Consider the following 23452-nt stretch of genomic DNA (forward strand, 5'->3'; position numbering starts at 1 on the left):
TGGAGGTGAGGTTCACTATCTGCCATTTGAAAACGGCTCAGTGAGAGGAGCATCCCTTTGCGACCTGAAGCTCCTGGTTGAATGTATCTTGTGGACACTGTTTCTGCAGACATGGAGGCTGCCCACCTCCACCCCTCAGAGGAGCCTCAGTTCAGCGCCTCTCCCAAACCCCAGTCATACTGGTCAAGGAGAGGCGGTGCTGAAGTCCACGGAGGACCCTCTGTGCCCGAGAGGACATCTCCTGCATCAAAGACTCTCTCCTCCCCGACTGACCCGTTGGCTCCCGCATCAGCAGGGCTGCCTCCCACCAAGACGCCTCTGAGTTGGAAGAGCCTTTCCCAGGTGGGAGCCGGGCTTCAGAACATGGGCAACACTTGCTATGTGAATGCGACCCTACAGTGTCTGACCTACACAGAGCCCCTCGCCAGCTACATGCTGTCCCAGCAGCACGGGACCACCTGTAGGAAGCAGACATCCTGCATGCTGTGTACCCTGCAGGCTCACCTGACGCGGGTTCTCTGCCATCCTGGACGTGTGCTCCGGCCCCTGCCACTCCTGCTCGCCGCCTTCCACAGACACAAGCAGGAAGATGCCCATGAGTATCTCATGTTCATTCTGGATGCAATGCAGCAAGCATGCTTGCCTGAGGACAAGCTCTCAGACCCTGAGTGTCCTCAGGACAGCACCCTCATCCAGCAACTCTTTGGGGGGTACTGGAGGTCTCAAATCCAGTGTCTCCACTGCCAAGGCATTTCGAGCACTCTGGAACCTTACCTGGACATCAGCCTGGACATCGGGGATGCTCACAGCGTCAGCCAAGCTTTGGAGCAGTTGGTGAAGCCCGAACTGCTGGAAGCTGAAAATGCCTACCATTGTAGTAAGTGTCTGGAGAAGGTGCCTGCGTCCAAGGTGTTGACTTTGCACACTTCCCCGAAGGTCCTCATCCTGGTCTTGAGACGATTCTCAGACTTGACAGGCAACAAAATGACTAAGGAGGTGCAATATCCTGAGCGCCTTGACATGCAACACTGCCTGTCTGAGCAGAGGGCAGGACCCTTGGTTTATGTGCTCTATGCCGTGCTGGTGCACGCTGGGAGGAGTTGCCACAGCGGACATTACTTCTGTTTCGTAAAGGCAGGAAATGGCCAGTGGTATAAAATGGATGATGCTAAGGTCAGCGCCTGTGATGTGACTTGCGCGCTGCGCCAACCTGCCTATGTCCTCTTTTATATGCAGAAGACTGATCTGGAGAGAGACCTTGGGAGGGAGTCAGTCAAAGAGGGAGGACTCGCATCTCCCGAGGCAGACCCCATGGTGGTGGGTGAGGCCTCAGGAGAGCCGGCAACGGATCCCTCCGTGAACCTTCCTGAGTTGGAGGAGCGTGGGGAAGAGACCTCAAGGCAACAAATGACATTAGACCAGTGGAGATGCCTCCAAGAATGCAACCGCCCTAAGCCTGAACTTAATGTCAGGAGAAGAGAAATTGCTCTTCCTGCGAACGCAGTCATCCTTCACCACTCCAAATACAGACCTGAGATGCCGAAGAATCATCCTCAGCCGACCGTCGACCTGCTCACCACTGCGGCTGGGATGCTCCCACCTCAGGTGGTCGGGGACGTGGCCAAAGTCCCGCGTGTGCCAGGGAGAGCCCGACCTACCAAGAGGACGAGCAAGAAGGGACAGAGTTCTGGGGAAGCAGTCCAGGGATGTGTCTCCTAACTTTGGTGCACATGGGCACACACACCCACACACACAGCGTCACTCACACACTCCAAACCCGAACACAGACCCATACTGGAAATATTTTGTGTTGTGTGAAGTGTGTGTTCTGTATGTATGGAAGAACCATCTATCTGGTGTGTTCATGGGATATGGCCTTCAACTGAAACTAGGAGACACTGATATTTAAACCTGGGTCTTTGTCATGATCTTATATTGGGATAGTGTGGATTTCATATGGGGTCAATCCAGGAACCTGCCTCTCCTTCAGCCTTGTGGAGAGTGGGGGCCACTTGCAGGTGAGAGGCAGTGAGCAGTCAGGGTTGAGAGTGGATATGATGCTGAGGACCTGGGGTTGAAGTCAGTATGTTTGACCCTCTCATCATGCTCCCCACTTCCCAATGCTTTTCTTCTATTTATATTGAAAGAATTTTGTCTGAACACATAAGTATGTATTGGGTCTTGCTAGCGATGTGTCTTGGTCAATGCTTGGAAATTGTAGGAAGGAAATTAAGTACTTACTTTTGGGGCAATAACTGCATCCAGACCTGATTGAACCACAGTGATTTTATTATGTTCCCTTCACTCTCTCCCACATTAAGACTGAAGAGAAGCAAACTAACAAGGACTCTTATTCCAAAGGGAAATGCCCAGCCTCCCACTGAACATAACTTTTTATGACTATTTTGCTACCATCTGCTCTGTGGCACCTCCTGACCCAGAAGCAGTGGACTCTGGATTTCAGACCAGTTCAAATTCAAATTTGGACCTGGGTTGATACCTCTGGAAAACAGTGCCAAGTTCATGAATCTAGCAAAAGCTTTTTGAGGTCAGGTTATAGGTGTTCTGTGTTATCATTTCATTTCTTACAGAGGAGTTTGACAAGTTCTTTGTAGAATGGAAATTATTGCATGACCAGCAAACGCCTCTGAGTGTGACCGTCGATGTGCAGTTGTAACATCACATCATAATGTTATTTTCACTCTGTATCCAAACTTGGACATGCACCCTTACTGGAGAGTAAGGGACAATAGGATCTGTGCACAAGAAATCACGCTTTTTTTTAGATTTTCATGTAACAAAAACAGATTAGAGATATAAAGTGTCAGGGTTTCTTTCATGTCTGGAAATTGTGTTTCTTTTGACCATTACAGTTTACTGTGTCATAAAAAGTGAGGGAACCTGTGTGCATGTCTTGCCAAGAGTTCCGTAAGAGGACCTGCAGGTACCCCGTCCTCTGAAGACTGTCATAGGGAATGAGACAGCTCATGGACTCGGGGACTTGTCCTCCACAGCAGAGGACCCTGAGGAGGTGTCTGTGGGAATGAGGATATGTCTCCACCTGGACTGTTGTGGTGAACCAGCAATTCCTCCGCTGAACTGGATGGAAACGGTCAAGTCCACAACGTGCTGGGTGTCCTGCTTTTGTGCGCCTACACATACACTCCCCCCACTACACAGATGCTACAGTTTTTCGTTAGGTAAATCTATAGGACTGTCAAAGCGTGCTTCCCAATCCGGAATGTCAAGTTTGTCTTAGTGAAATCCATTTTCTAACAAATGTAGGGAAATCATCCTGGCAATTTGTAACTTGGTTGTAAACAGAAATTAACAAGTTAATCTGAAATTGTTTTATAAATGTCTGAATTTCTGATTTAGAAAAAGATCCCATCCAGAGTTCTGCAAATTACACCATGTTTTCTCCTAGAAGACATTTTCTGTACTTGTTGATATTATTTCTCTGAAATTGTTATTCAGAATATTGCATCTGCTTTGTTTGTTTTTGCTCTAAAATGTTATTACGAAGTTGTGTGGTTTTTTATTCTTAATAAAAAATTCCCACATATGATTTGGTGTGCAGGCTTTTTCTCCCCAGTATTTCAGAACCTTGAAACAGTTGTTTTATTTCCAGGCTGGCTCCTCACAGAGGCTTCTTTGCCTGCTTCCCCTGAGTGGAATTCCACAGCCACCTCTAGGTCACCTGCAGCTCAAATTCATATCCTCCCCCCATGGGAATTTCTCACTCCTACTCACTGGCTCAATATAGGGGAAGCGCCAGCAGCCATTTAAGAAGAAATGCAATGGGACATAGGGACATTATTCTTCAGGGTCTCTTCAATTATGAGAGCTCTGACCAGGAAGATGCTTGTATGATAAATTAAGGGGGAGGGAGTAGATTGAACCAGAAGTACACCATCTCTGTCCAAGGCTAGCTGAGACCCCTAGGAGGGATGACGGGAGATGGTTGGATAGCACACTGTGGGGACGGTGGAGGCTGGGCAGTCAGCAGATGGATTCTCTGGTTAGGTGTCTGGACGTCAATGCTCATCCTGTCCAGGTATCCATTAGTCAATCGAGGGGTGTCTCTCTATATCAAGATCTATTAGTCATGAGGACAGACCAAAGAATCTGCAGAGCGACCCACAGAACAGATTCACGAGTTCTTTTTTTTTTAAAGATTTATTTATTCATTCATTCATTCATTCATTTATTTATGATAGACAGAGAGGGGGGCAGAGACACTGGAGGAGGGAGAAGCAGGCTCCGTGCCCGGAGCCTGACGTGGGACTCGATCCCGGGTTTCCAGGATCATGCCCTGGGCCAAAGGCAGGCGCCAAACCGCTGAGCCACCCAGAGATCCCCAGATTCATGAGTTCTTACCTGGGAAACTGGAATTGCCAATCCTGGATGGAGTTCTAGGTGGACCTCATACCTGTTTCCAGGCTACAATGTGTTGAGTCCTGGCTCCATCAACCTGCGGCAAGATTTCAGGCTGGAATTGTTTTCACAATAGAAATCTGGGCTGAAACTGGGTTTTGGGGACAGCCCCAAGGCTAGATTCCATGGCAGTATATGGAGGTTTAATCTGGGAGGCCACATCCAATTAATGATCTGTGAGCTTGACAAGGAGGGTAGGTTCCTGGCCATGGTGGGTGAATGTAAGCAGAAGGATTACCTGACTCCCCTTCCTGAGCTTTTCTGTTGTCCAGCAGGAGAAAACAAAGTCAGGACTTTTCACAGGAGATATCCTAGGGCATGTGTCTCGTGGCAGGTTTGAGCTCAGGCAGGAGACAGGAAACAGCTTCTAGGGAGATTGTCTCCTCCTGTGAGGTGTGCATCATCCCATTACCAGCTGCTCCAATAGAAGACACCACAGATGGACCACATCTTAGCTCTGCCTCTCCACTTCATAGAAATCAAGCACAGTAAAGGCATGGAGATGAGAACAATCCATTCCACGGTGATATTATTAAAAGTGCTCATTTTAATGGGAAAAGAACCCCACCCCTGTGGTGATAAGGGGACATAAAATACATTAGCCTCCTGTTACCAGAGGGTCAGATGAGAAGGTTTCAATACAGTGTTTTAGTTTCCTTAGAAGAAGCCATTGCATTCACTCTTCTGGCAGTGGACCGAGCTAATCCTGTCTTCAGAGTGTAGGGATAGAGGAACATTCCTCAGCATCTTAAAAGCTATCTACGGAAACAGCTCAGCAAACATCATTCTCAATGGGGAAACACTGGGAGCCTTTCCCCTAAGATCAGGAACAAGGCAGGGATGGCCACTCTCACCCCTGCTATTCAACATAAGATACCTAGGAATCAACCTACCCAAAGAGGTAAAGGATCTATACCCTAAAAACTACAGAACACTTTTAAGGAAATGGAGGGAGACACAAAGAGATGGAAAAATATTCCAAGCTCAAGGATTGGAAGAAGTAATATTATGAAAATGTCAAGGGTACCCAGGGCGATTCACACATTTAATGCAATCCCTATCAAAACACTGAGGACTTTCTTTAGAGATTTGGAACAAATGATCTTAAGATTTGTGTGGAAATAGAAAAGACCCTGAATAGCCAGGGGAATATTAAAAAGAAAACCATAGCTGTCTTTAAAATTTTTAGTGATACTGTGTGTGATACACGATTTGGAATATATATGGAATCAATACATTTTGTTGCATTAGGGATTTTTCCATTTGGAGACATCTCAGTAAATCAGTTCCACGTGGTGGCTCTAGCATGTTGGGGCTCACATGTCAGCGATCACACAGAAGCAAAGAATTGAAGGACACATGGAACCTGAAGACTCCATAAGCAAGGGAGGGAACTCGGGGAGAGAATGGAATTTTAAGAAATCCCTCACGGAGGAAGAGCATGGAGTGAAGACACTCTGGGTGCACAGACGGGAGACGGTGGTGGATAAGGAAGAGCCCCGCCGTCAGGAGGGAATCCGATGCTGCCAATTCCTTCCAATGTGGCTGCTTTTGCCCTTGGAGTGTCCTAGATAATGTCTGGTTGAGGGCCTTGCTGTCTCATGCTTCTTACCTGGAAATGAAAAATAACGCCAGACATGTGGGTCTCAGGAATGTGGGAGGGAGCCCCGAATCCAGCAGCACGGCCACTGGGGAGTCTCCTTGAGAATCTCTCTCCCTCTCTTTGTCGGGCCCCCTCTCTCCCGCTACTCTGTGGTCTCTCCCTGTCTCAAACAAATAAACAAATAAATCTTAAACAGAAACAAACAATGAAACGTGTTCATGTCTTGGCATCTATGTCCCCACATCCAAGTCGATTAGATCCAGGGAGCCCGGTGTTACTCAGTATTTCAGGGTGTGGGAAGCACTGAGTCCTTTGCACTTTGCTACACTGACCTCCTCTCTCGTGTCCGATCCACCTCCCAACTCAGAGACATTTTCAAGATTTTTCCAACAATGTGGTTTGGTTTTGGGGTCTGCCGTGCACAGTCTGGATCCCTGCTCAGTGAGAGGCTCCATCTCACTCTCCAACTGGCACAGATCTATCCGCTTAGCTCTCTATCTCAATCTGTCTGATGAATAAATAAAAATTTTAAAAACCCTGATATTTTCTCTACAAAATTCAAACTGTCACATTATTTTTCTAATAACTGTGATTCGTGAATGTTATAATTCATTCTTAAAGGAAATAATGGAAACATTAAATGCATGTATATGTCACCAAAGTTTAAAACAGCATGAGAATGGCCTCCCAAATCATAAGAATCTGTATAATCACGCATTAATTACCTTTCAACAATGCATTAGTCAATCTTGCCCCTAAGAAATATAATTGTTACATAGCACCCATTAGTTAACCTCAAAACCCACATTCATTCAGTGGAGAATGTCTTTCTGAGGTGTCACCCAAGGACCAAAATTGGAGTGGAAGTGATCTGAAATCCTGTGCCCACCTCTTCCTTGTCAGGAGATTGTTACACAGACGGATGACTGTCAAGTGTTCTGGACAGGTTAGAGTTGCTGGGATATGGAGCAATTCCCTGCGGGAGATGGGTCCTTGCCAGGCACCTTCTCTTCAGTCAAAGGTGGGGGTGGATTGTGAAGGGGCTGTGATTCAATCAACATGATCTAATCAGGCAGGATGCATTTAACTCCTGAAATATAAGCATTTCATTGCCTCTTTGCATTTCCAAATATTATCAAACGCCGGGTTTATAGGTTAACTTCTCAATATATATTTTGTGCCCATAATTTCCTGAAAAGAAGTCTGTCGCCATACAAGGCTGTAGGTCATTGACTTACACGGTAGTTTGTCATTTCTTTGTGTAGGTGCTCTGGGTTTTCAAATCGGTGCTGGTTGTATATGACCAAAAACATTGCTGCCAACACTCCACCCACGCTGGTTTGGACAAATGGTCTTTCAATATAAAGAGAAGATAAGCAATGGGATGAGGGATGCATGAGGACACTGTCAGACATGCTCACACTGACCCCAGGTCCTCAGCATCATTTCCACACTCAAAGCTGGCTGCTCACTGCTTCTAATCCTGCCACCTTCAAGTGGCCCCATTTTTCCCCAAGGCTGAAGGAAGGGAGGATTCACCCAATGTGCTTCCAACTGTGCTAAATCCATCTATTACTAATATCCATAACCTATACCAGCTTGCTCAGATAACTCTGTCGTCTTCCATATCTGGATGAGAGTGGATTTTGCTTTGGGAAGATAGGTTTGGCTCTGTTTGGTTGGGTTTGTTTTGGTTTGGTTTGGTGTTTTGATGGCAGGGAAGCAAAAGACATGTAAGGTGACTAGAGGGGGAGAACAGGCCTGCTCAGACCTTCTTCCGCTAGCCTTTCTCTCTGGACTCCCTGTGCACATGGAAGGAATCCTCTCAATTGCACATGAAGTCCCAATTCTGCTGGAGAGCCCAGCATTAAAGCCCTATGCTCAAGCCTGCCTGCATCCTCACCCTTGCGCCCTATATTCCTGCACGTCCAAGAATTCTTAGGCTACTTTGCTAGTTCCAATCCCAGCATCCCCTCATGATGATAGGCCTTCGCACCCTTGGACCTCTGGGATCTTCTGAGGCTTCCAGAAAGTAGGGAACATTTCTATTACTGCACACATCCCATGAGTGCCCAGGAAGCTGCATTTTCCTCAGAAGCCATGAGATAGCAATAGGGCGGCATCCATGGGATGAGACATGGGCTTGAGGCTCAAGGGGCCAGACTCTGACCTGGGTCACATAATGATTGCCTGAATGGGAGTTACTTAGGGGTTGGGGGTGGGAGAAGGATCGCACACTGTGGCTTTTCTACTGCATTCTGACTTTTTAAACCCTAGTGTGCTCATAGAGGAGCTCTTCTACCTCCACCTACAGGCATCTGCACAGACAGAGGGAACACCCTTAAACAGATGCTTTGGAGTGAGAAAAGAGCAGTCAGTTGTTTTTCCAAAAAAAAGAAATTCTCTAAATACAAGTATGGAGGTGCTTGGTGTGGTTTGGTTTCATTTGGCATGGTGTTGTATTGTTTTTTCCCATGGGCCCATATCAGAGATAACCCTGAGAAAGAGAGACAGAGAGAGAATGAGATAGATAGATAGATAGATAGATGATAGATAGATAGATAGATAGATAGATAGATAGATAGAGAATGTGGCCTTGGTCTCGTGCTATTTGGACGACTTGTCAACCATTGCCTCCTTAGGAAATCATCAGGAGGGTAAAAAATCTCCTTGCCCAGGTCTCAGAAAGGAGGCATCATGATCCAACATTAAAGATGGATCCAGAATATGTATAGAGGGAAACCACCCACTCATCCCATTAAAGACCAACCTGTGACCCAGGGCCCATACAGTACACAGGGCTCCCTCACAGGGTGCACAGGGTCAATGTTCCCTATGCAGTACTTCACCAAGGAGACTGGGTGTGCAGGAGACCCTCAAAGTCTACAGATCCCCCAAAACTATCACGCTGTTGTCTCCTCTCAGTTAATTAAGGCTGGAGGAATTAAATTAACTATAGAGAGTTTCAGAATTGCTGAGATTAAAAAAACCCAGAAACCAAATCAAATGAAACACATGCACGCTATTCATCAGTGGTAACATTTTATTAAGGGAAATAAAACACTACACACGATTCTAAATTATGGCTGAGAATAATCGAAATGCGCAGATGAAATATTGCCCATCACAGTGCCCACAAAGCTACCACCACAGTCTAGAAAACTCATCTCAGGAGAAAACACAGTGTCCATTTGCAGAGCCCACAGGGGCTGTTCGCAGCTGAAAACCCAAATGCAGACATGTGTATGCCAATGAGAGCTTAAAGTCTGAGTTTCTATTTCCATTGGAGTGACAAGTGCTCATTCGAAATTCCCTCCACTTCTTGGAGAATCTATTTGCTGAAGAGAAAATTGACATTCCAGAGGGAAGAGTAGCCTTCTCCACAGCACACGGATTTCCCTAAAAAAAGGGCATTGTGTGCCTTTGGGGTTCAGTGTCTGTGCACGGCCCCAGGAGCATGAGAGGAAGCAGGCTGTGGACCCGGAAATTCCCATGCAAAGCAGCTGAGCAAGTGTTGATTCCCCACATGAGTCCAGGAGGGGCCACGTCCTCAGGTCTGCAGTCACCCCGTCAGGGTGCAGTGGGGTGGAGGACAATGTCCGAGGCTAGGAGCTGGCTCATTCGCTCTCAGTGTCTTCTGAGGATGAGGACACCTGTAGGTCACCGTGGAGGACACTCCAGGGGCCACAGACACAGGCTCCGTCCGACATGTGGGGGGCAGGGGGGCCCTGAGCAGGGCCTGGCTTCTCGGGAGGAAGGAATGAGGGAGCTGCGAGGAACCGGGAGCTCCAGCAACTTCTGTCCATCTGGTGAAGACCATTCTCAGGGGCTGAGTGGGGGCCCACGCAGAGGGCGGCCGTGGGGGCTCGGTGCACGGCTGCAGCATCTCCAGGTGAGGTGTGGCAGGTGTGGGCTGGGGGACCTTGCTTGGATGGAGGGCAGGTGTCTTCCTGGGCTGCCGGGGCCCGGCTGTGCATCCACGGGCACGTCTGCTTCCTGGAGGACACAGACTCCCGGAAATCCCCAAAGGGACTTCCTTTATGATCCCGGAGGTGTGCTGGCTGGGGCTCCATCACGGTTTCTTTCAGGGGTTCTGGGACCTGTCTAGGGGCATCTGGGCACATTTCTTGCCTGGAGTCTGGAGGGGCATTTGGGAATTGTCTGCCAATGCGTTGCTGACAGCGGGACGGGTGTTCTCCTCAGGATACTTGGGTGGTGCCTGGGTGTGTCCCAGCCCATGGCCCTGGGAGCCAGCCTGGGGACCCTCAAGGGAGACTCTGCAGGGCCTCTTGGTTCTCTGCTACACAACCAGGCTGTCAGCCCTGACACAGGGTTGGCGACCCGGCAGAGGGGTGTCAGCGATCGGCACTTCCTGGGCACTAGGACGTCCACCAGGTGGGCTGAGGCTAACTTGAGGGCTTCTGAGACGAGAGGTGGAATGGGACCGGAGTCTTATGTCAGGGGGCTGAGTACGTGGTTCCATCGGCAGGGCAGGCTCAGGGATAGAAGGCCTCCTCTTGGTGTAGACGAGCATCGGCATGTGTGGACACTGTGGGAAAAGAAAACACACGGGACTCCATGAGTTTGGCCCCGACACCAAGGCAAAATGAACATTCAGGAAAGAAACCAACAAACGCCCACGACCTTAGTAACCACCCCCTCCCCCGGAACAGGGAAAGAAAGAGTTGGGATCTGTTGACCTAGGAGTAGGGAATCTGGCTGCAGGGCTCGTCCAAACAAAGGCCTGACAGGATGCTGTTGATGCCCTTGAGACATGGGGGGGACACGCAAAGTCCTGCCTCACAGCGATGCTTCCTCCATTGGACCAGCGCTTCCATCCTCTCTGCTCATGAGGAGATAGGAGTCCTGCTGCTGGAGAGTCATGGTGGGAGCTCCTGAGTGGGGATGGGCAGTGTGGGATGATGTGTCACAAAGGACAGCGGCCTGTTCTTCTCTGAGGTTGGTATGTGCTCCAGGAGTGCCCGCCAATGACCTTCACACGTCAAACAGCCAGTGTTCACCCAAATACCAGGCATAAGGCAACATCATGGGCACCAAGGGAAAAAAGTGTGCAAATCCACGCTGCTCAACTGCCATTGGTCAGAGAGGAAGTGGAGCCCCGCCTCCCCCAGGAGGCCCATGGAGCCCAGCGAGTCCAGAAGGGCACAGCCCGGGACGCAGTGCACACTCACCCTCACATAGTCACAAGATTCCGTGTCTTCCTTCCAGGTGCGCTTCTGCCCCTCCTGGGGTCTCCTGGGGAACCTGTGGAGCAGGGCCTTCCTCTGCTCGGCTTCCTGCCTGCACCAGAAATGAAGGCATAGAAAGGAGAAGGAACTCCCTTCCCTGGATTCCAGCCGGACACCTGCTCGGGGCTTGGGCCAACCTGGTCCTTTCCCTCCGCAGCCACTCTACGCCCACCTCTGCCCCTCATCCTAACTATCGGGAGCTGAACAGGTCGTCCAGGCAGTTTCTTACATTCAGAGTCTGAAAGGGTCTGCCTTGGCATGTGCCAAGCTCCATACATTCACTGGTGCAGGGACATTTGTCCAGCCGCAAACCCCACACCAAATCAGCAGGGACAGCTCCATCACCCAAATGTGGACCCTGTTAGTCTGGGAGCTCCTCTGCCTGCCTCGCCCAGGCTGGCTCTGCCCGCAGCCGCCCTGCACACTGTGCATGCACACGGACTCGGGGTCTGTCGTATCAGCCCTGGCATCGGGTCACAAGCCCCATTCCTCACCTTCGTCTCCCTGCCTTCTCCCTCTCAGCCTGGTTCAACAGCCCAGCCTGGTGTCTTGGGTCCCGATGACTCCCCGGCTCCACATTCTCCTTCAGCCTCCTGGAGCCCAAGGCCACGGGAACGAGGGTCGTGCTCAGTGTTTTATGGGGCATCTGGTGCTTGATGCCTTGTGTCCAATGGCGCCACAGTCCCTGCACTTCACCTGTGGGAGGAAGGGGCAACGGTCAGTGCATCCACTCAAATGCCAGTGAATCTGTCCAGCACACGAATGGGAGGCCATCCTCATGGAGTGGCACATGGGATGAGGACAGGGGACATCGTATCTGCTAGTGAGGTGTCAGTATAGTGAAGACCTCTGGATGCTTACTCCCCATCCCGTGGAAGGAAGGAAAGGGGAAGAGGGATTGGAGGTGTCAGGTTGAGGACAGGTGGAAACATCATAACACAAGGCTCGATCTGATCTTATGGTGCCCTGGGGCTGATGCTCAGAGCCTCTGAGTGTCCCAGTGTGTAGCCTGGGGGATTTCCTGCCCATGTCACGATGGACAACTGAGTCCGGGCCACGATCTTCTGGGAGCCTAGCCTGTCTCAAGACTCCTGGCAGAGCTCCTGCTTCAAAACCCATGCCAGCCTCCCCACTCACCCTGCGATCCTCCTCCTCTGGACTGGGAACTCTGAGGGCCAGTCCTGCTATCTGTGGCCTCTTGCCTTTCTGGGGTCTCAAGGGACTGTCGGGCCCAAGGTGGGCATGACCAGCCGCCATCAGTCCCACCTTCTGGAGGGACAAGTCAGTCTGCTTCAGGGATGGGTTTCGGGTAGCCTGAGGGAAAAGAAACAAGAGAGTCCTATTCACCTGACCTAGGCGTCCTCACTGTACCATCTTCCCAAGAGGCCTTAGTGAGCTTCAGGACAGTGGTGCCAAACACATTTCCCCCTGTCACTTCTCTTTCCTCCTTCCTGCCTACGCTCTCCTGGCCAAGCCACATCCCCGCTCTGAGGAAGGCCGCCCTTAAGGAAGGACTCTTGTTGACACTATCATTAAGTCTCTCCAAATCCCCTGTGGGAACAAAACCAGGGACGGGACCTCTCCCGATTGAGGTCCAGTGGGATGCACCATGGAACACGCAAAGGGCAAAAGCGTCAGGAAAGTGGGCTTCCCTCTCTCATATCTGAATGCCCCTTGTGACTCCAGAGGAAGCCATAGTTAAGTCCAAATTCATTGGGAAAACACATTCTTCTCTACTCGATGGGAAGCTGCCCATCTGAACACTTCCATTCCATGTGTTCGTGGCAGTGCCCCCAATTAACTGCCATTGAAGGTTTGGGAGGTGAATTTCTTTTCACCTTGGGAACCAGGTAATTCTTCTATTGAAAAAAAGGTCAATTATTTATGGGACAGTGAGTGTGTGTGTGTGTGTGTATGAGGGAGAGTGATCACCTGAGCTGTAGGAAGGACAGAGGGAGAAGCAGACACTCAGTTATCAGAAACCCAGTGAGGGCCTGGATCCATCTCCAGAGCCTGAGATCACAACCCGACCCAAGTCAGTCCCTGAAAAAACGGAGCTGCCCAGGCGCCCTGATCCTGTGTCTTCTCTAGGTCTTCAGGGCCCAGTGAGACATTTACAGGCCTTCTGTCCCTGCTTGTCCACCACCCCACACCAATGTGACACCTGAGGCCCCATTCCACTGGCATTGGAACCTCCGGGTGTCCAGGGCATTCACAGCCATGCCTTGGTTCAGTCTCTGTCCTCTGAACATGTTAGACCAGAAAGAGTCCTTAACCCGTGGAGGAAGGGCCAATCCCTCCATCATTTCCTCACTGTCCCATTGCTCTGTCAGGGAAGGTCGGACCAGTGGCCCGAAAACTCACCTGAAGTGCACTTGTGGTCCTCACGCCCATCAGGAGAGGCTGAGAAAGGTCCTGGACAGACTCCGCTGCAGGAGACTGGGTGTCCCGTGGGAGAGAGGGATGGTCAGGAATGGCCACTTCCGTTGCTCCCGGACTTTTATACTGCCCCAAGGTCACGTGACATTTCAGCCACTTGAAAGACATCCACCTAATCCTCTTAGCTGCTGCAGGGATTGAGCCAATCAGCAGCTTCAACAGGCTAATGATGTCCTCATGAGAGCGATTTCTATGACTCCGTGTGTGTGCCTGTGTGTGTGTCTCTGTGAATGGAGGTGTGAGTCCATGTGGATTTGGTGGAGATTGGAATTTCTGCAAGTGAAATTATATTGGTACATTTTAGCATGGGAATTAGCCTCAGGACTCATGTTTCCTGAACTATTGGTATTTTACCAACACTTCTGCTGAATTTAGACCTAATGGTATTAAAAATGGGGTCAGGGTTTGAGGTTATTCAAGATGTTATATCCATTTTGTCAACTAACTTTCAGTTAAAAACTGAAATATCATAAAGAGCAAGATCTTCCAATCGGCTATAATTGCTTGATTGGATTAAGGGATTTGGGTGTGGTCCCTTTCTCATAGAGACCTTTCAGGCCAGCCCAGGTCCTAATCTTGACTCTCTCATCAGACAGCACCTTCAGGTCTTTCACAACCTCCCTAACTGCCCCTGCTCATTTCTGAACCGAATTTGATCAGTTTCTATGTTCAATGGATATCTCTATGAGTGTCCTTTTTCTTCCTCAGTAACCTCAAGTGAGCCAAGGAGTGTTAGACGTCAGTGCTCTAGGACACGGAAGATCACTCTCCCAAAGGAGCGCAGGTATCACATAGGAACTCGTTCTCCTCACCAGCCAGAATGTTTGTAGCTGTAACCAATCATTTGGGAATATGGCATCCATTGCTTGGCTTCTACACTTCCATCTCTCTGGACTATTATCCCAATCTACAAAGATTGTGAAGGTTTTGATGAATACCAGTTTCTGTCTAGGTGTGGCCCGGGTCCACCACAAGAAAAATTCTCTGGCTGGTTTTATGCTTTTGGGAAACATTCCTTTGAAACTCCCTTTCCTACAAGAGTCTCTATCCTCAATCCAGTGTTTATATGCCTCATTTTAACTGTTCCTCAGGGAATTCCACCCCAATATCCTTTATATTCTCTTGATTCAGTTGGAATATGTTGTAGGCTTGTGCCTTTTTCCACATTGTGGGCTTGGCAGGTGTAGATGCAGGTAGGAGGGCACCTGGTTAGCTTGTGGTTTGAAAGTGTCATTATGGCTTCTTCCGCCCACAGAATTGGTAGTCTCTGCTGAAACATTTTTGAGTCGTCACGACAATTCATTCCTACTTGTGACCATGATCCTTTGCATTGGGAAAGGAGGCATCTTTGTGCAGGATAGAATAGTGAAGAATAATGAAGTATAGGAAATTGTATAAGTCTAGGAAAGGTTGAAACCTAAGTCTATTTGTCTTCTTTACTGACCAGAGGCCAAGAGAAACAGGAACATTTTGACAGGCCTTGGTCAGTGACTGGGCTTCACAAGCCCTGGGGCCCTGGTGAATTCTTGATGTTCACTTGTCATCCCTGGACACTAAGAGAATAAAAGTGTCATCTCTGAAGCCACCATGTTTTAGGATATTGATTCTGTACCCATGGAGTTCAATAAAAGCTTGTGTAGGATGTTCTATATGATATCTCCATTTTTACCTGAAAGTTTTAATCCCTGAGCCTAACCTGCCAATGAAGACACATACTGAGTCCCCTGATGAGACTGTCCAGTCCCATTCCACATCTCCTCTGAGTAGCCCTAAAGTTAGCCTCAGCCCACCTGGTGGACCTCCCGGTGCCCAGGAAGTGCTGATCGCTGACACCCCACAGCCAGCGCGCCAACCCTGTGTCAGGGCTGACAGCCTGGGTGTGCAGCAGAGTCTCCCTCGAGGGGCTCCAGGCTGGCTCCCAGGGCCATGGGTTAGGACACACCCAGGCACCACCCAAGTATCCTGAGGAGAACACCCGTCCCGCTGTCAGGAACGAATTGGCAGACAATTCCCAAATGCCCCTCCATACTCCAGGCAAGAAATGTGTCCAGATGCCCCTAGACAGGACCCAGAACCCCCAAAAGAAAGCGCGGTGGAGCCCCAGCTAGCACACCCGCAGGAGCATCCAGGGAGCCCCTGTGGGGAATTCAGGGAATCTGTGTCCTCCAGGAAGCAGTCATGCCTGTGGATGCACAGCTGGGCCCCCGCAGCCCAGGAAGACACCTGCCCTCTGGCCAAGCAAGAGCCCCCAGCCCACACCTGCCACACGTCACCTGGAGATGCTGCAGCCATGCACCGAGCCCCCTCGGCCGCCCTCTGCGCGGGCCCCCACTCAGCCCCTGAGAATGGTCTTCACCAGATTGGACAGAAGCTGCTGGAGCTCCCGGTTCCTCGCAGCTCCCTCATCCTTCCTCCTGAGAAGCCAGGACCTGCTCAGGGCCCTCCTGCCACCCACCTGTTGGACGGAGCCTGTGTCTGTGGCCCCTGGAGTGTCCTCCACAGTGACCTACAGGTGTCCTCATCCTCAGAAGACACTGATAGTGAATGAGGCAGCTCCTGGCCTCAGACATTGTCCTCCACCCCACTGCCACCTGACGGGGTGACTGAAGACCTCAGGACGTGGCCCCTCCTGGACTCATGTGGGGAATCAGCCATTGCTCAGCTGCATTGTGTGGAAATTCCCGGGTCTACAGTGTGCTGCCTCTCATGCTCCTGGAGCCATGCACCCACCCCCAAAACACACCTTGTACTTTCCTTAGGGAAATCCATGCACTATGACAAAGGCTACTCTTCCATGTAGAATGTCAATTTTATCTTCTGCAAATAGATTCTCAGGCCTCACGGCGGCTCCCTGCAGGATGCATGTCCCCTCTTCCCACCTCAGGGTGCAGGGGCCTTGGCCGGGAATGGGCATCTGATCGCCCTGATGAAGTCCAGCCGGACGGAGTTGCTGGAGCACAAAGTCCGACAACTGCTGCTCGCCTTGCAGCGCAGAGATGTCATCTCCATTTGCAGCTTCTTAGACGACTATCGTGGATTCGCCACCACGGACGAGGTGCTGGACCTGCTGTCCACCGAGTGAGCACCTGCCCCTCCGCAGCCCAGGGCTGGGCCACCTGCTGGTGGGGAGGCTGGGGATGGTGTGAGCTTCCCGGCCTCGGGCTGCTCCCCCACCTGGAGCAGGGTAACCCAGGGCCTAGCAGGTCCTGGAGGGCAGCCCCGGGGCCTGGCCTGTGGCGGGTCGGCCAGAGGGGCTGTGCCTGTGCTCAGCAGCCATCCTCCTCACTTGTGAGGAGACTTGTGCCTCCTCCACCCATCACCAGGGGTCTGAGCTGGCCTGTTTCCCCATTGAAAGGGAGGTTTGAGAGTCCATCGGGGGTCTGTGTCCTGGGGCAACCAGACCGGGGGACCCCGGGGTGCCTCAGGCCCACTAGGATATGGGCCATGGGCCTGGCTGGAGCCCTTTCATGCTCAAGCCTTCAGGAGTCCCCAGCAGGTGCGGGCGATTCTCTGGGAGCTGCCCGTGGCCCCACGAACAGAGGTGACGGCTCCCGGGGCTCCAGCCTAGTCGGGGTCAGAGGGTGACAGCCCCCATGATGAGAAGTCACGTCCCCAGCACAATTCATGGGATGCCCCCGCCCTCCTCTAGATATGGGTGCATCGTAGATGCGTGGGGTAACAATGACATGGTCCTGCAGCGCTGGAAAATGTGAGTGACTCCGGCTCCTGCAGGAGGGCCTTCCCTCTCCAGGAGGGCAGTGAGGGGCCTGTGGGGTGGGGAGGCTGCACCCTCACCCCACACATCTGCAATTCCTGTGACAGGGTAAAGGTCTAAGGCCCCTTCTGGAAAAGAGCACAGGAGAGCAGTGGATGGGATGCGGGCTTGGTGGGAGGCATTGGGACCCCTAAGGAGTCCTTCTCCATGCCCCGCAACCCTCTCTCTGCCCCACACCTGGGGCCAGAGCAGAGGGGGTGGGAAGCATTGCACTCCCCAATCTGGTAGCACCTGGACCCGGGGGCACAGCAGGTGCTCAGGAGGGCTGGTGGGGGCTCCCGGACCAGGCGGCCCCCGCCCCGTGGGAGATGGGAGATTAGAGTCAGTGGAAGGACACCCCCAGGGCCCCCTCGGGAGTGAGGCAGCCCAGAGCCACAGGAGGGAAGTTGGCGGTCCTGGGCAGTTCCTGGCAAGCCCTGGCAGGACACAGAGCCCGAGCCCTCCTGGCTTGGACCTACCCAGAAGACAGTGTGTGCAGTGAGGGCAATGACAGGCCAGATGCCCCCTGTCCCCGTACGCCTGCCGGTGGACTCAAGGGGCAGTTGGGCAGGGACCAGGCTGAGGAGGGACCCCCGCTTCCCCAGGAGAGATGGTGATGGTCACTCCACTGGCCGTGGGCTCCCCAGCACAGAGGCTGCGTGCCAGCCCCTCCTCGGGGAGCAGGCCTGTGGCAGGCAGGTCCGCCAGGTGGCAAGGGGACGAGGATCAGGACTTGCCTCCAACATCCTGCAAGGGATGCCAGGTCCCTGGGTCCTGCAGGGCTTCCTCAGGACACCTGTGAGTGATGGTGCCCTGTCTTCTGACACCTGTGCCCTCCTGTCCCTCCCCAGGGCCATCTCCTGCATGCTGGAAATATGGCTGGATTATTTTCGGGATGAATTTTGTCAGCTCCCAGAATTTCCCTCCCTGAGGATGATTCTGGAATTCATGAGGCAGCGCATGCCAGGCTCGGACGTGGAACTCCATGCCCTGCGTTACCTCCAGCAATTCAGACGCCTCCAGCAGCGGAGCCAGAGGGGGTGGCTGAGCAGGGACAGGGCGTGCCCGGCAGATCCAGCCTCTATGCAGCTGGGCCGGGAGCAGGGGGTGGGCTCACACCCCACCCCACGGGCTGTGGGCTGGGGACACCTCCCAGGGCTCTTGCCCCCACACATGTGGAGCAGTGGGAAGAGTGGCCTTGATTTGGGAGCAACGTGGACAGTCTGCCCTGATGGTGATACTTTGTCTTCTTGGAGCTACAGCTTTGGACCGAGCAAAACACCCTGAACCCGCTCTGGAGTGTGCCCCAGCTCTGACCGTGGGGCCTACTGCCCCGTCGGGGCCTGAAGGGATCGAGGCCATCCTGGCTGCTGGGGCTGAGGGCTTGGCCTGCGCTGAGGCACCCACTGGGGAGGCAAAGTCGTCACTGGTCTAGTTCACTGCTCCGCCCTGCAGGAGCCCCCTGCACCCCTGCGAGCCTGGAGGAGGAGCAGGTGCCACCCCTGCTCTCGAGGTCATGGATGTGCCCGAGCAGACTCCTAACTCGATGGAGCAACCAGCCATAGGACCGAAGCAACCCTGTGAACCACCTCGGGAGCCCGCCCCAGCTCCGACTGTGGGGCCTGCTGAAGCTTCAGGGTGATGGAGCTGGTCCTGGCTGCTGGAGCTGAGGACTTGGTCAAAGCCGAGACGCTGGCTCCTGAGTTTAAGGTAGTGCAGATGCTGGTCGAACCTATGATTCCCTGCCCCGATGAGGAAGAGCCACCTGCACCCGCGGCCACCCCAGAGGAGTAGGCCCAGGAGCCTGCAATTGGGGTCCCCAGAGTGTCAGAGCCACCACCTGCCTCCGGAACAACCTGCTTCGACCCCTGAGCAGCCCCCTGGTCACCTCGGGAGCCCGCCCCAGCTCCTGCCACGGGGCTCGTGGTGGCTATAGCCCAATGGAGCCTTCCCCTCCCTGTCATTGCATTGTTACTCTATTTTATGATTTTCGTAAACCTTTTGTAAGGGCTTATATATTTTATTTGTAATAAGGGATAAGTTAACCTGGTACAAAATTTACTCTGATGCTTCTGAATTTCACATCGTGGTACTTTAGGTCCATTCACAGTGTCGCAAGCCCCCTGGCCCAGGGCGCCGAGGGACACAGCCGAGGATCCGTTGCTCCCCCGGGACAGGCAGAGGCCGGGAGGACCCAGGACAGCCAGGTCACTCCTGCTGCCAGGCCCAGAGCTGTGCAGGTCAGCAGCCCCGCCCTGGAGCACCCAGGCCCTGCACACTGGGGGCTGTTGTAGTTACTGCGGGAGCTGACTCCAGGGCTGCACAGCTGGCTGCCTGCACTGTTGTTGTCCCTCCTGGTGTCACCCTGTACCTGGGACTGAGCAGGGGGCTCACAGGATAAACTCCCACTGATCCGTACACCTGGCAGAAGGCGGGGCAGCTCCCCAGGTACACACACCTGAGAATCAGCACAGCAGGACCCTCCCCCAGAAGAATTGCTAGAAGGTAAGGGGAAAAGCCAGTTATTGACCAAGCAGCACTGGAAAGTTCCAGGGGAAGTGGAGGGATTTACAGTATATAGAATCAAGATTTGTGGTTTCCTGCCTTGTTAATTTTCCCCATTCTCACTGGTGTGAGGTGGGATCTCATGGTGGTTTTGATTTGTATTTCCCTGATGGCAAGTGATGCGGAGCATTGTCTCATGTGCGTGTTGGCCATGTCTATGTCTTCCTCTGTGAGATTTCTGTTCATGTCTTTTGCCCATTTCATGATTGGATTGTTTGTTTCTTTGCTGTTGAGTTTAATAAGTTCTTTATAGATCTTGGAAACTAGCCCTTTGTCTGATACGTCATTTGCAAATATCTTCTCCCATTCTGTAGGTTGTCTTTTAGTTTTGTCGACTGTTTCCTTTGCTGTGCAGAAGCTTCTTATCTCCATGAAGTCCCAATAGTTCATTTTTGCTTTTGTTTCTCTTGCCTTCATGGATGTATCTTGCAAGAACTTGCTTTGGCCAAGTTCAAAAAGGGTGTTGCCTGTGTTCTCCTCTAGGATTTTTGATGGAATCTTGTCTCACATTTAGATCTTTCATCCATTTTGAGTTTATCCTTGTGTATGGTGCAAGAGAGTGGTCTAGTTTCATTCTTCTGCATGTGGATGTCCAATTTTCCCAGCACCATTTATTGAAGAGACTGTCTTTTTTCCAGTGGATAGTCTTCCCTGCTTTGTCGAATATTAGTTTACCATAAAGTTGAGGGTCCACTTCTGGATTCTCTATTCTGTTCAGACTTTTTGGTAAAACTAGAATCTGCATTCACAGCTTTCATATTTGTATCTTTACCTAAATTCACTAGAGATGGGTTCCTTCTGCAAACAGTTGCTTCTCCTATTATAAAAAGAAAGGGAAGTGTAGCAGCCTCGAGGGAAATGCTACTGTTAACCCGTCACCAAAGAAGAGGATCTTTATCACATAAGCAAAATAGTAGCCCCAGAATGGCCTAGAACAAATCTATGCACAGAGGAAAATAAATTCTCAAATGGTAAGTCAGGAACGTTTGGGGGAACACTCATGGATGGGTCTTTTCTCCCCTCTTTTTTATAACCTTTGTCTAATGCATGCCTCAAGGATAGTCACTCTCGAAGATCAAATATTCCATTCACTTTCCAGGTGAAAGCCTTCATTCATTCAAATCTTTCAAAATAAATTGATTGCATATTTATTATGTACCAGGCACCGTTTAAGCAAAGAAAACAGATAAGGGTCACAGCCTCATGGATCTCACATACTAGTCAGAGAGTCAGATAATAAGCAAATAAAATAAAGTTCAATTTTTACACCATAAAAAAATGCCCTGAAGGGTCTCTCATTTTCCAATACACACAATCATTATAATTGACAAGCTGACTGCACAATATGTTTAATCTAACTGGGTAAGATAAGGAAATCATTATTCTCAGTATGAAACTAAAAAGAACTACTTTTTTTTTTATTACCATGGTGTGAATTAGTGACCCAATTAAACATCTAACTCCCAAAGCACACCTGTCATCACCAGTGCATTAAATAACAAGGACAAGAATCCATTTTAAGTGCAATTTCTTCCATGTCTGGAGCACTTTTTAGAATGCTTTCATAAAGCAGTGTCTTATTCTTCTGAAATAATTACATTCTCTCAGGCATTGGATTCATAATCTACTCGTAGCCTAAAAATCCACATTTGAATTTGATCATGGTTTTTTGAAGAAATTAAAAGACTTAGGCACTGCAAAGAATTTTACTTTAAGCAAACCAGGGGTTGGGTACCCTGACGTTGGCCACAGAACCTGACACAGGAAGAATACAAATGTATTTTTGTGCCCATCTCCCCACATGCGCCCAGCACTGTGCAATTTACAGGCATGATTGCATGAAATCTTGCAACAACGCTGTAAAGCAAGTGGTAATATCTCAATTTAATAGTTGAAGAGAAAGAGTCTACATGGCTTTCTCAAGACTGTGTTGCTAGTAAGTGATGTGGCTTGGGGCGCTTGAGGCAGAAATTCATGCTCCCTCTCTATATCCCTTTTTTTTTCTTGGGCATATCACATCTGGGATTGGTATCTGTATCCCATGTGAGCACGAATTATCAACTTTAGTGTGTTCTTTTAAAAATATGGTAGTGTGTTTCATGAGTTGGTATTTGTTGAACCCAGGGAATGTTGTGCAGAACTACATGATCTACTGACAAAAAAAAAAAAAAATATATATATATATATATATATATATATATATATATATAAAATATATATATATATATTCCCTGACTTCTTCATATATAGCACTTTTCTGTGAATGTATTTCTCAAGGTTTAAATCTGGAAAATACAATTCCGAACAATTGGGCGTGTGTATCAGTACTAAAGACTTGGCTGCTTGACAGTCCCCGTCGCATGACCATCAGCACCGGCGGGCTTCTGGACCTTGGCCCCTTCCCAGGCCCTGGGAACGCATGTTCCCACATGGCCCACCTGTATTCTTTCTGGGATTGTGTAATATTTACGTAACACTGTATGAAGATTTATAGAAGCAAGTAGACATGTGCCCACTTTTCACTCCCCTCCACTGAATGAAGGCAAGTTTCCAGGTCTTTTATTGTCCCTTGAGCAGCTTCAAATATTTCTTGCCATGTTTCTTACCCGGTCATTAATACTCTTATTGCAAACATGCCTGGAGGCGATGTCGAATCCCCTTGCAATTGCATCTCTCTCTGTGAGAATTCTTTTGCTTGCACCTGCTTTGTTTTGACATGTACATTTTCCTTTGGGAGCCATATTCAAGAAAAACTAGAAAATCCTAGGTTTAAAAATATTGCCTCAAGTCCCCTGTACAATGCTGCCTGCCTTTCACTCTATATCCAAAGGTAGATCTATAATGTTCTTAATGCTTGTCATTGGCTCAGGGGTTCTTGTAAGAAAGCCCCGAGGCACACATCTAAAACTCTATGCTGTGTTTTTCTGTTTGTAAGTCACACATCACACTAAGGAGCTGGATGACCCAACCATTCCTCATCTGTTTCCAGTGAAATACTTGGGGGTGCCTGGCAAAATGGCAGGTGTCATTTCCCAGAAAACCTTACATTTCACAACATACATAACACTATTTTAATATTAATTCTTGATGATTTACCTCCTAAATTTTGAACAAAAGGAGTATTATTTTGGATGCTTTTATGTAAGCCATTTTTCCTAAATATCACGGAATTGTGACTTCATTTCTTAAAGTAGTTTTGTTTCTGGATCTATCCGAGGGAGAAAAAGAGCAGGAAGTGCTTTCTAGAGTAAATGCCAGTGCTCCCTGGAATCTGCCGTTAAATAAGGCACTTTGGAAGGACAGCACACTTACGGCGGGTTGTGAGGTTTTGTGTTAAAACTCGTAAATTCTCTACCCACAAACGTAGGAGACAAAGGTTTTCAAGCTTTACAAGCTCATTTTGAT

At 50.2% G+C, this 23452-nt stretch overlaps 1 protein-coding gene across 1 annotated transcript in view; it reads left to right on the plus strand.

The window, feature by feature from the left end:
- Window positions 1-111: 111 nt before the first annotated feature.
- Window positions 112-23452, plus strand: part of LOC144284121 (ubiquitin carboxyl-terminal hydrolase 17-like protein 17) — a 35143-nt gene continuing 11802 nt past the window's right edge. Inside the window, exons 1-2 of the mRNA XM_077848471.1 lie at window positions 112-1635; window positions 16613-16783. Of these exons, the coding sequence (XP_077704597.1) occupies window positions 112-1635; window positions 16613-16783 (1695 nt within the window). The remainder of the gene's footprint in view (window positions 1636-16612; window positions 16784-23452) is intronic.

This window comes from Canis aureus, chromosome 15, assembly GCF_053574225.1.
Source record: "Canis aureus isolate CA01 chromosome 15, VMU_Caureus_v.1.0, whole genome shotgun sequence".
Classification (NCBI taxonomy): domain Eukaryota; kingdom Metazoa; phylum Chordata; class Mammalia; order Carnivora; family Canidae; genus Canis; species Canis aureus.